Source organism: Pelobates fuscus, chromosome 10 (genome assembly GCF_036172605.1).
Source record: "Pelobates fuscus isolate aPelFus1 chromosome 10, aPelFus1.pri, whole genome shotgun sequence".
Classification (NCBI taxonomy): Eukaryota; Metazoa; Chordata; class Amphibia; order Anura; family Pelobatidae; genus Pelobates; species Pelobates fuscus.
Window position 1 is genome coordinate 45,382,172 of NC_086326.1, and position 13,432 is coordinate 45,395,603.

The window sequence follows — 13,432 nt, forward strand, 5'->3', positions numbered from 1 at the left end:
CCAGGACCTAAGTCCGGGCACGAAATTAAGATTAAAAAATAAGTAATATGGGGGGCTTAGGGGCATTTGGGGGCAACTAGGGGGACAATTAGATGTAGTGGAGTCAGGAGGGGGGTTAAAAAAAAAACTGGATTCGACCATGACAGTGCCGCTTTTAATGGTAGGGGTTCTTTTACTTTAGAGGCAAGTTAGGGAAAAGCCACGTAACATCCTTACCTTGAACTGTCCTCTAATATGTGTATACTTCATCCTAAATACATTATAATCAGCTCTTGCTGCTATTATCATAAAGGTCAGGGCTAATCATGCAAATTCTTCTACGAGTAATTCTTTTCTATATTTTTACTAAAGTGTTTGGTATTTATTAATTATACTCTCAGCACTACTAACTTGTACAGCTTGTTAATTACACACCCTGCCACACTTTTAATTGAAATGCAGTCTAATGAAATGTTAATACAATGCAAGATACTGAGGCTAATAGAAAAATTGCAAATTTATAGTGCATGCCAAAATACTGCTACGGGGAACACAAAGTGTAGCAGGGTAATACAGAATGGAAGAGATAGGAGCATCATCAACAATCAAACTAAATCCCAGGGAGTTTTACGAAGATTAAAGGAACAAACCAGGCTGCAAGTAAACACTTTTTTATTTAAATTTTTTATACAGATATTTGTGAAAAATCTTTACAGCATCTACAAAATATTCTCAGTAAATGTGGGAGGTTCCCATCCTGTTAGGTGGAATCCGAACTTGTCCCATAAAACACTGCTCCGAAGGATGACAAGAATTGATGCCTAAGCTGACAGCTACGACCCAGGGCCTGCTATCAGCTTGGTTCCAGCTCCCTTCACAGTTTTATGAACAGCGCTTTAAGCTGTGATCACCCCACTTTATCACCGAATTATCGGATGCTAAATATGCAAGTTTATGGTTTGCAATTTGTTGAAGTTAAAAGGCAACTGTGTGCAGGGTTAATGGTTGGGATAGTGGACCTTCTTGCACCATGACATATGCAAAAAGCACGAGTTATAAAACCCATTATGTATTCATCCAACTCCAGTGCTGATCCCCCTCGGTGCTGGGTCGACGCACCGCCTCCTCCGATGTCATACAACAGGGGGAAGGGCAAGCACGGTGAGCCCAGCCAACGCATTAGGCCCTCCTCATAGGAAAGCATTGCATCAATGCCTTCCTATGGGGATTTTACGGAAGCTGGGTGTCCACATGCAGAGCGGGAGGACGTCCAATGGGAGTTAAGCGACCTAAAGTCAGTTACCAGGCAGGAAGTGCCTCTAGTGGCTGTCTGATTGACAGCCACTAGAGGCAGCCTTAGTCCTGCAATGTAATTATTGCAGCTTCTCAAAAATTGCAATGTTTTACATTGCAGGACTAAGTGGGACTGGGACATGGCACCCAGACCACTTCAATGTCATGAAGTGGTCTGGGTGTCTATAGTGTCCCTTTCAACTTGACATTTCAAGGTACCCTTTTCAACTCCCCATTCTCCCCATCTCTTTAATCTTTATTATGGTGTGGCACAATCAACAAATATCTGCTTAATTTTAGGTCAGTTTACTAAAGTGATATTAATTACGCATTTGCATATTCATTGTAAATATGAACACCATGAACATGTACTTATTTTAACAGCTCAGACAACGGGAGCCTACTTAAGTTACAGAGTATGTTATACGTCCCCATATTTTACATACCTTGCGATCATTCTCGGATTCACAAAATATCAACTTGTCTACTGCATTCGTGTCTGTTGCATGTACAGTTCGCATTGTTGTTTTTGCACAAAGTGTCTGTATAAACAAAACAAAAAACAAAGAAATACAATTTTATATGGATTTAGGATATAAGACAATACAAATTCCACTTGAGTCCAAGCAAAAAAAAAAAAACATGTCCCAGACACAACTGGAGAGGTAAATGGAAAGCTAAATTTCCTTAATTCCATACTACTAAAATAGATTAAGGCAAACCATGCAAAATATTTTGTACAAAAGAAAAGGCTTACTTATAGGACGCTTAGTGACATGATATAAATTATTCACATTTTAAAGTACAAACGCTACTTGAGCGCTAGAACTGAGCATCACCATTTTCCTTATCATTTCTCAGCAAAAGAAGACAGTTTTACATACACATTGAAAGCAAAGTAGATCATATTTAAACAAAACATTCTGCAATACAAAAGGATTAACTGAACGGATACAAAAATCACTATTTTCAGGCATGAAAACCAAATGATGTAGAAGAAGCATTTATAAAATGTCTTGTATTTTATTTTACTAAATTCGGTGTCATTTAGGGTGATCATATGCACTTCATTGACTAGATTTAGAACCTTTAGTTATTTTAATTACACAGGAAACGTTACGGTTGTTATGAAGCAGCTATAATCCATGCTTCTATTTTATATATTGTTTTGATATTATGTTATTTAAATTAATATAATTTCAGTAGTGATGGAAGCATGTAATTTTGTCAGGCAGTATGTTTTCCTCATAATTATAATTTTTCCAGCATTGAGTTACACCTGACATAATTTAGATTGTTTTGTATAATCAATATGGCACTTCAGTTAGCCAAGCTAAGTTGAATCTACACAGGAGTAATATTCTATAGAATATCAAACGTACCCAAGTACCCCAAGCAGGTCTCACCAGATAGTTGTAATATAATCTTATGAGTCAGAATAGCATGCCCAACGAGGTTTAGTGAGTGGACTAAATTAACCGTCCAAGGGCAGAGTTTAGAAAACAAAAGTGGAACTATTAATGTATCATGTAACACCATGAGCTTGATGTGTTTAATTGTGTTCATTACAAGATTAGGATGAGGTTCAATTCAAGAATTAAGCCTATTTCAAAACTTTTGGAAAGTTGAAAAATATATCCGTAATTTTGAAAGTTAAATTTTTCTTTTTTTTTTTTTTTTTTTTTACAGCTCTTGTCTTCAGACTAGCAGCTCCACGGCTGCTAGTCAATTATTCAATTTTGGAAGATGGTCAGATGCAACTATCGTAAAGTAACGATTTTCTATAACATTCATTACTTAAGCACTGACATAACTCATATAATCCCGGTCTATACCAGTAGCTGCATCCATCTCTGACCACATCTTCACAATCTCATCTCATGTAATTTAAGAGCTGGATTTCACTTTGCTATGGGTACTATTTGTAGAATCTACCTTAAAGTCAAATTCTGATCAAAACAAAACTGTATCTGATTGTGGAATTACCAGAATTTCTCTTAAATTCAGACGTGTGGGAAGTAAGATACACAGGCAGACCTAACAGCAGGAGGTGGAAGACTGATTCAAGAGCAAGCAGATACGTGTAGGACCTGGTGCACAGTATTTGCTCCCTGTGTCTGAGCAGTCTAGTGATGAGATGGTGTTGCCAGGTCTTATCTTAGTTGGCTGTGTGCCCAGTTGACAGATGAAGGGGGCGTCTTGCAGTCCACTTCAGTTAGTGTCCATATGTACACTGATAACAATGAAATTTGCGTAAAGGGGACAGGCTTAGTGTGGAGAAAAATACCAGCTCTTTTGTTTGCATTTGCAAAATATAGAACTGATCATGCAAAAATATACAGTATCTTATTTAGGCAGTAGGCTGTAAAATTACTTTAAGTTGTGTCGGTGACTGCAGTATCCCAAGTACGCCAGTAATAGGCTACTCTATGTGTTTTCTAAGCTACATAGATAAGAGGTCTTTATTTTATTTTTTTGGTCAATCAATTTTTATTCAGTCACATATATAGTAGTCACAGCGAGTAAAAATCATGACAACAACACATTATGTATAGAGTAATACAATACAGAAAGATCACGGTCTCAGGCCTTTTCTGAAGAGACAGAGGAGTGAAACAGAGGCAGGATGCAAGAGATCGATGTGCAGATAGTCACATAATGATTGTACTGACCTATTTTTAAAATATAAAATAAAATTCTAGATAACCAAAGGAGCATCTAACCAAGATATGAATGTAGAATAAGAAGAAAGAATGGAGATGCTCTGGGGTGTTAGAAGCTATGCAAAAAACAACAACCCCACACTATATATTATTAGTGGGGTATTGAGTACCTATTCTGAATTGCGGTTCATACTGAGTTACGCTGTGGATAAGTACATGGTCCGTACAATAGATAGTCAACTGTTGCGTAAAGGTAATAGTTCCGTTATTACGGGATAGGTGACTCAGTTTCTAGGTATAACGCTAAACCTAGGGGGTCTAGGTGGGTAGGTCATACATCACAGCACTCTGCACTCATAAACTTGCACTATATTAGTAGAAGTCCAAGCAGTAACTTTACTGCAAAGCAACAATAAGGCATCATGAAAAGAAAGAGTAACTATATGTAAAATACAATGAGTAAGAATGAAAAGCTGATAAGTCAAGTTGTGTCTCTCCCGTAATCGTGTCTCTTTTTCCTCTTGGGGCGAATGGGGTAATTCTTCCTGCATCCCATCTGTGCACGGCAGGAGAGACAGAGAGTTTTGGTGTCTCAGTGCCAAGGCGGAGAGCCTGTAGAAAGCTGGTGGCCTCAGATGGCAAGGATATCTTATACAAGGTACCATCCTTGACAACAGTGAGTGAGCGAGAGGCAGTCCATCTGTATGACATCCCTGCATTTCTAAGCTCGGTAGTGACCAGGTCCAGAGTTCTTCTTCATTGCAGGATGGACCTGTGCAGGTCTTGAAAGAAAGTGAGACTTGATGTTTCAAAGGGATAAGGCATTTTTCCCTGCAGTGCTGACATGAGGCGGTCTGTTGGCAACAGACCATGACGTCACGTGTACCTGATACAGGGGCCTTTGGCGATTTATTGATCCTATAACAACCATCAAACAGTATTTTCTTTGCTGTAGTGGTTGGGAGAAGGGAGGCTTTGAGGCGTTGTAAGTAGTGAGGTGGTTTGTCCGGTGGGACGGATTCTGGGATACCCCTTATTTTAATATTAAACTGTCTGCTTCTTTCATCCAGCACAATGGCCCTCTGCACTTGCTTGAGTTCTTCTCAGCAGGTATTTAGTCTATTATTTTAGTTTCACATTAAGTTTTATGAGCATTTTATTTAGCAGCCAAAGGATGTTTTTAATATGAGATATGATTTAAAGAAATAAGAAATAATAGATGAACTCCTGGTGATATTATCAATGGGCATTTTACTGACAAATGATCGAGTTAAATCTAGTTCCTGGCATCATCAATTCAACTGGTTGTTAAAAGGTCAGGATGTAATTACACACCTGATGGAACACACAGGTGGGTCAAAAGCTTCTTCTGTGATCTTGATTAAACGAACAAGGGTCAGCAAGAATGCAAGAATCCAATACCTTAAAAGTAAATTAAAGGAACGCAACAAGCACCATAACCATTACACCTTATTATAGTAGTTATGATGCTCGGAGACTATAGGTAAGATAAAGAAGACAGGTAAGATCGGACGTTTATAGGGTTAGTTTAATTACCTAAATGGAATTAAGGATTTAAATTGTTAGACACGTTATGGGTAAAGAATATTTACTAGAAGACTTGGGAGGAAAATGTTTTAATTTTAGTACAGCTGGAAGATTTACAATCAGTTTTTTTTTTTGTTAATGGTGTTTCGTTCACAGCACTATCCTTAATCAATGACACTCCGGGTGTAAACATAGGTTAAAAAGCTACTTGTGTCAGCTCATATTTGAACCCCAAAAACCTTTGCAAAAGTAACAATTCATACTACTCTAAGGGTTGCTATAAATGAGATTAACAGCAGTTAACCAGTTTTCTACATTTCCCTAAACATTCACTACACCAGAACCGACATAAACACACAAACATTGATACATGCAAACACCATTGTACAGATACACACTGACATAAAAACACACACAATGACACACATCCATACACACAGACACACACAGACACAGAAGCACACCGACATGTATACACACCCTGACACACACACATGCACACCGACACACACATACACACACCCTGATACACACACACACGCACACCCTGACACACACACTCATACATACACACACACACACTCATACATACATACACACAACACATTCATATGTGTCTAGGGTGGCTTGGAGTTCTGGTCCTGCTGCTGGTGTGAGTGAGGGGTCTGGAGCAGCTCTTTGTGCTCCTCTCCTTTCATGCTGCGGCTGCCTGCTCTCCTTCCAACGCTGTCTCCCTGCTTGAAGCTGGGAGGAAGTGACAGCCTGCTTTCCTATGTGCAGCACTGTCTCAGGAAGCACCTCTAGTGGCCACCTAAGTGACTGCCACTGGAGGGGTCACTATCTTTCTCAGAAACATAGTGTTTACGGTAAAATGCCTGCAGGGACAGGCTATACTGACCAGAACGGCATTAAGCTGTAGTTGTTCTGGTGACTATAGTGTCCCTTTAAGTGTTGTATGGTCACTTATTTGGTCCATTGAGCTAAATTTTAGTATCTCTTAATATTTTTGGCTCCTACCTGCTGCCTCATTCTACTGTATGGGGTATGTTTAGCATTTACAAGGGATGGGAATCTGCAAGTTAACCATTTGCCAAAGCAAAATAATGTCAATAGTTTACTCTTTAAAATTTAAAGCGACAGGGTAGCAAAACTGAAATCATAGCTGGCTTAGAGAATTTTTACAGTTCTGTTATTTTGAACTTAAATTTGAAATCCACTTTGAATTCTCACTTTAGTGAGTACTTCTTAAAGTGAAAGGTTTACTATTTTGTTAAATATAGACAGATATGGAAATGTCACAATATTTCTGATCAGTAGTGCAATATCGGTTTCTGAAGTAAAGCCTAAAAAAAGTAGAGCAAAGCAAGTAAAAGTAAAATGAATGCAGGTAATCTTGAAAAGAAAATTTTACAAAATACAAACTTCATTTATTAATTAAGAGCAGTGTTTTTACCAATTCAGAATTATTCTTACATAAAATATAGAAACTTTCTTATATACCTTTGTATAAAATAAAAAGAATCACTTGTGTTTATCAAAATACCAAACCACCAACACAACATGAACAAAAGCGAATATACAACTAAACAATTTAAGTTGGCCAGATCCAGCTACAGTTAAGCTTGCATAGCTTTAATGGGTATTTTTTTTTCATTGGATTACTAGGTTCTGCAGATTTTTGTTACCACTAGAATATGTTTTTGTTTTTGTTAAAACTGCAGCCATTTGCAAATTATAGAATTTTGTGGTGATCATTCTAGTATTTCGCTATGTTTGTCTGAATGCGTTTCTCATAGCAGAAAGCAGAAATCCAAAAAAGAGTTTTTCGTTGTTTTTTTTTTTTCTCCCCCCCAAAGAGCAATCCCCTCTGATACCAGGCATTGAAATTCAAAGCACAGATTAGCTAATCGAGTCAAATCCAAAAGGAGCCCTTTGGACTCATATGTCACAAATCAGTCTGGTCGCCTTTAAACAGCACACCAGATTAGAACAAGCTTCAGAACAAACCAGAGAGGTAAACCGGACGCTTTCTAAAGCCCTAACAAATCGCTCCATCTTTCACTCATTTAAACTTTCCAAATGAGGGTCAATACGCTCCCCCAGCATCCAAATGCTAATGCGCTTAAGTGTGCTTAAGCAGCTTTTCAAAGTGAATGGGCCAAAGAAGGGCTTGGAAAAGACAAGGGAGAGGTACTGTCACTGTCAAACAGTCATTGTAGTCACCCCCAGAGTGGTGGCAATTCAAGAAATTCATGATTTCTGTCCCTTGAAAGCATCTGCTTGAGGAGGTATTTTTTCCCTTACTTGCTTTATCTGCTGGCCCTTACCCAGCTATAAAAGAATAATACTAAGTGATCCACATTTGTAAACTGACCCAAGAAAGAAAACCACATACCTTCCTATTTTCAATGCCCATACACACATGACGTGAAAATCCAAGTGATTGTATATGGAATAAAACCTAGTATAATCGAGGGACATTGTTTTGCTAAAATGCACCAGTCGAATTCACCCAAGCATAACATCTTTCAGAACATGCGCCTTAACCTTCCATGGATTGAAAAAAAAAAAAACGACAAAAACTACCAAGATTGTTTTCTTGCGTCTATTGTTTGCCAAAAATGCAAATATCTTTATTTAAAAAAAAAAGGAAAATAAAAACGGCTGTTTTTGTTCTTTGTTCTTTACGTAAAATGCGTTGTTGTTCCTTAAATACTAACAGTTGGATGTTGTATAAACCAAAATAGATTTTAAATATGTTTTTTAGGACATAAAGATAAAAATGTGTGGAATATGTGCAGCTGTAATGACCTTGTGAATATACATATAGAGAGCAGGCACCCAGAAGTACTGATATTGAAAAGAAATCAATTCACTCTTGTACAGTATGACTTTTATAATAAAAAAAAAAAAAAAAAAAAAAAAGAACAAGAGTCTTACCAAGGTTCCAGATTGTTATATCATTCTCCCCCCTCCCTACAGTTTTCTGTACTTAAAAAAACAAAACCAGGGGGGGTGGAGCCAACTACCGAGCTGACCGGACGCCATTTCTGGCAGCTCCGATCTTGAAAATCAAATCTCGCCTTAATCCTGACGATCGCTGCAAACCCCACCACCATAAACATATATCCCGAACCGGGTCCGCACTCTGCATCGATAGATGCCCATCTTTGCCGCAAAGTCACTCCCGAAACGGAAGCGCCGAAACGGGGCCTACTCTGCGCATACACTGCCCGACCTGGAGGCACTCTTTGACGGAGCTTACCAGGGCCTCCTAAATAACACTGCTGCTGGACCCTCTACCGACCCAGGGACCCATATGCCTGCCATGGGGCGACGGTCCCAGAAAGCCGGAACCCAGTGGGAAGGGAGAGACATCGGGGCCATGCTCCAACGGCCTTCTAGGCCCAAACAGGCCTCAGAGGAAAGCCAGCCCTCCCCAGCCGGAATCCAGACGGAAGGGAGAGATACCGGGTTCCCGCTCCAGCGGCCTACTGGACCCCAACAGGCCTCAAAGGTACTCCAACCGCTCCCTACCCAGACAAGCCCGGCCAAACCAGTGGGGGGACACAGCCTCCATATACTAACACCAGCACCCCCAGAGGGATCGCCACCAGCAACAAAGCATGACCTGCAAATCCTGTTACACGACTTTCACAAGATTTTAACACAAGAACTAGCGGGAATCAAGGCAGACCTACAAAGTACAAAGGACAGAGTACAGGTCACCGAGAATGACATAGCTGAGGTCTCAACTAACCTAACAAATGTCCAAGATCTGGTACATAAACTCCAGAAATCCCACCATAACATGGCACTACATATGAATGCCCTAGAAAACAGCCACAGACGCAACAACATCAAAGTCAGGGGCATCCCCACCAATGTCACAGATGAGGAGCTGCCGCACTACACGAGAAGATTACTGGCGACTATCCTACCCCCAGCGACGGCCCGAAAACTGGTAATAGACGGCATATATAGAGTCGCAGGCCCCCCAAGGGCTTCATCACAATCCGCAAGAGATGTCATAATAAGATGCACGTCCTCCTCGGAAAAAGGACAAATAATGACAGCACTGCGGGGCAAAACCCCACTAACATTCGAGGACTCTAGCCTTACTTTTTATCAGGATCTAACCAGAGCCACCCTTCAGTGGCGCCGATCGTTTCACCCAGTAACCCAACAACTACGAGCAGCCAGCATAACATACAGATGGGGAGCACCGGGCACGCTACTAACCACTCATAATGGGACCACCCACACATTATCCTCGATGGCAGAAGCCTCATCCTTCCTTGAACCACTAGGACTGACAACCGCAGACATCCAAACACCGGAGAGACGGGAGGAACCGGACGGCTGACTCTCAGTGGCATCCAGATAAAAGAAGTGACTGTTTCACTTTGTATTGTATTGTTTGCTTGTTAATACCCTGAATGTTATAATTTACACCTGCTGCGCACCACAGAACAGGTCAGATCCCCAACTGGGACGACAAGGTACACCGCATACACCCCCCCCCCCCACACTAAATGGGAACCCCCATAAGGGCGCTCGGTTGCGCCACAGACAGTACCCACTGAACCGACAACCAATCGCGAGACTACAACCCCTCCCCTCCCCCCGCAGCCCCCTTGGTTAGGGGCACAATCAACCAACACATAGACCATTGAGAACGGTGACCTGAACCAGCGATCACATAGCAAGGCTAATTCACCCTACTACCGAACCTAGCCTCAGGCCCACGACCAGAAGTCTCACTACCTACCATGAGCACAGACATACCCGACTCACCCTGAGAGACACCTACTCAATCTTTGATATGTCCTATCCAACGCTACAGTCACACAAAAAAACGTGCAACGCTGCCAATACAATCTATTAATGCTTTAACATACAAGTATCCTTGTCACACAAATGTATAAATGTTTACAACCTCACACTGCTGTTGTGGCAGATGAGGCACAAATGTTATATTTGCGCACGACTAAATACAGAATTTAAAAAAAAAACAAAAAAAAAAAACAAGCATACAGTTATTCAGGCAACTATAACTCAATCAGGGTGGCAAGGTTTTTGTTTTTTTTTCTATATCAACCTATTTGTCTATCCCTTACCACATTTTCTGTATCCTTAGCAGATGTGGACAGTAGATGAACTGGGCTAAATAAATATGGCTTTTAAGAAGGTTCTTTCTAAATACATGCTTTATTATGATTTTCTCATGCTTTACTAAGCTTTTCTCTAGTATAAGTCAAAGTTTTAATACAATATCCCATATAGGAGTTGAGTATGTTTATTAGGTGAATTCATAGAATTATGTTGGGCACAGTTTATATATATGCACACACATTTAAGTTGTTTATATTGCCTTTCAGCAATATGCTGACGAATTGAAACCAACAGTGTAATCTGATTGGCCGCACTTTATTTTCAACCAATCATAATCTGCGTGGAGCGTAAATCATATCAACGACCATAAAATAAATATAGTCAAATTGCAACAACTAATTTCTTAATAATATTTTCAGAAAGTTCAATTTATGGATCCTATCTGGGTTTATAGCTATGTGTCTTCTACAGTCCGAGAGACTTCAGCAAAGAAACAAATAAATTAAAACTCTGTTATAAAGATTTAAAGTGACATATGCTATGCAGTCAATCTAGGAGAATGGTTACAGGATTTTTTATAGTTATACATCCACATTATATTCTCAGCACATTTGAAACAATGGATTGACCCCTTGATGTGGCTGCTTTGTAAGTGGTAGATTTGCAGTGTAATAATGGGATATTTACCTCGATTATGGCAGATTAAAATCTGGGCTGTCTAAAGAAGATTGTTGTGTCTCTGTAATAAATCCATCCATGACCAGACTTCTAGTCGCATGTGTGTTGTCAGACTCCTTGGCCACAGTCGTTACTCTCATATAAACCGTAGCGTGCAACATTGTAAATCAATCACTGACAGCACAAGAGGTAAAATTTACAGCCTTGAAGCCCTAATAATATTTTTGAAACTTTCCTACCTTAAAAGCTATTATTCTGAAGGTTTATTTATACCGTAATAATACTGTCCAGTTTGATTTCCAACTTGGCCACAGCCTCCAGTGAAGAAGTCTACGTAAACACCTCATTTACAACTGATGAGTTCATGATTTATGTGAATTGGGTATTCATTGTCACTGTGGTTGGTTCACATGTATGTACACACAAGAATTTTGTGTAAATAGGGGGCCTCACATTCACCACGTTGAGGTTCAGAGGTTTTGTAAACACAATATCCTAATTTATTGCTTATCGACACAATAATCAATGTCCACCTGACAGGAAAAAACATAGTGACCTGGTCTTTTGTCTTTCTCATTGTTCTAATTTTTGTTCAGGTCATATATCTATCAATTTAAAATGCATACATACAGAGAAAGCTTTGCTATGTGCTTGGTTACACTTATTACGTGGATCACGAAGATGTACCTCGTGCACGTACCTTTGGGGTTTAGGAGGTTGTTTAGGATCAACCCTTAGTACTATTGTAATATGAGCAGATCTCTCATGATCCCTCATTCCTTTGCAAAACAATTTTCATGGTCTCCACGTAATCCAACTAAAAGAATAATCCGAGCTCTATGGGGTTACTTAAAATGCAGGTTTAACTGTAACTCAAAATCAGCAACGTTTTGACCCCTATTTGCTGGCTTTACCAAGCTTGAGAAACACCTCAGATAGTGGTCAAAACGTTGCTACTTTGTTAGTTACACAACACTCCATAAAATTTGCCTTTAAAGTAACCCCTGAGTGCCCAGATATTTTTTTTTTTATTGGACTACTGTATGGAGGTTGTGCCAACCTTATTTTGGATAAGCACCCTGTGGTTAATGTGTGAATTAGCACTTTACCATTGTTGTTCTGATACTCTATGACATGGATAGGCAACCTTCGGCACTCCAGATGTTGTGGACTACATCCAGGGCCGGCGCGTTCATAAGGCGGCACAGGCGGCCGCCTTAGGGCGCATGGGCTCTGGGGGCGCAAGATTTCAGTGACCAGCAGGAGGGAAGCTCTCCCTCCTGCCAGGCCACCATCTCGGCCCCCGGCGCGGCGGGCGGCAGTGCTGTAATCAGATGCGGCGAGGGAGCTCTATAATCTTACCGCTCTGCTCCCTCGCTGTCTGCTGATGCCGCGGGAGCCGGAATATGATGTCATATTCCGGCTCCCGCGGCATCAGCAGACAGCGCGCGAGGGAGCAGAGCGGTGAGATTAAAGCTCCCTCGCCGCGTCTGATCTCCGCACTGCCGCATGCCGCCCAGCAGCCCCACTGGACCCCAGGGAATGGTTATCATCCACACCAGCTCTCCAGGTAGGGAGGCTGGGTGGAAAAGGTCTATTTCTAAAATAATTAGTGAATGTATGTGATGTGTCTGTGTGTGAGTGTCTGTGTCTGTGAGTGACAGTGTGTGTGTCTGTGAGTGACAGGGTTTGCGTCTGTGAGTGACAGGGTGTGCGTCTGTGAGTGACAGCGTGTGCGTCTGTGAGTGACAGCGTGTGCGTCTGTGAGTGACAGCGTGTGCGTCTGTGAGTGACAGCGTGTGCGTCTGTGAGTGACAGCGTGTGCGTCTGTGAGTGACAGCGTGTGCGTCTGTGAGTGACAGCGTGTGCGTCTGTGAGTGACAGCGTGTGCGTCTGTGAGTGACAGCGTGTGCGTCTGTGAGTGACAGCGTGTGCGTCTGTGAGTGACAGCGTGTGTCTGTGACAGTGTGCGCGTCTGTGAGTGACAGCGTGTGCGTCTGTGAGTGACAGCGTGTGCGTCTGTGAGTGACAGCGTGTGCGTCTGTGAGTGACAGAGTGTGTCTGTGAGTGACAGTGTGCGCGTCTGTGAGTGACAGAGTGTGCGCGTCTGTGAGTGACAGAGTGTGTGCGTCTGTGAGTGACAGAGTGTGTGCGTC

At 41.2% G+C, this 13,432-nt stretch overlaps 1 protein-coding gene across 2 annotated transcripts in view; it reads right to left on the reverse strand.

The window, feature by feature from the left end:
* INPP5A (inositol polyphosphate-5-phosphatase A) overlaps positions 1 to 13,432 on the reverse strand; it is a 474,649-nt gene that overhangs the window by 93,917 nt on the left and 367,300 nt on the right. For both annotated transcript variants that reach the window (XM_063433731.1, XM_063433732.1), the window contains exon 10: positions 1,719 to 1,814. In XM_063433731.1, the coding sequence (XP_063289801.1) occupies positions 1,719 to 1,814 (96 nt within the window). The remainder of the gene's footprint in view (positions 1 to 1,718; positions 1,815 to 13,432) is intronic.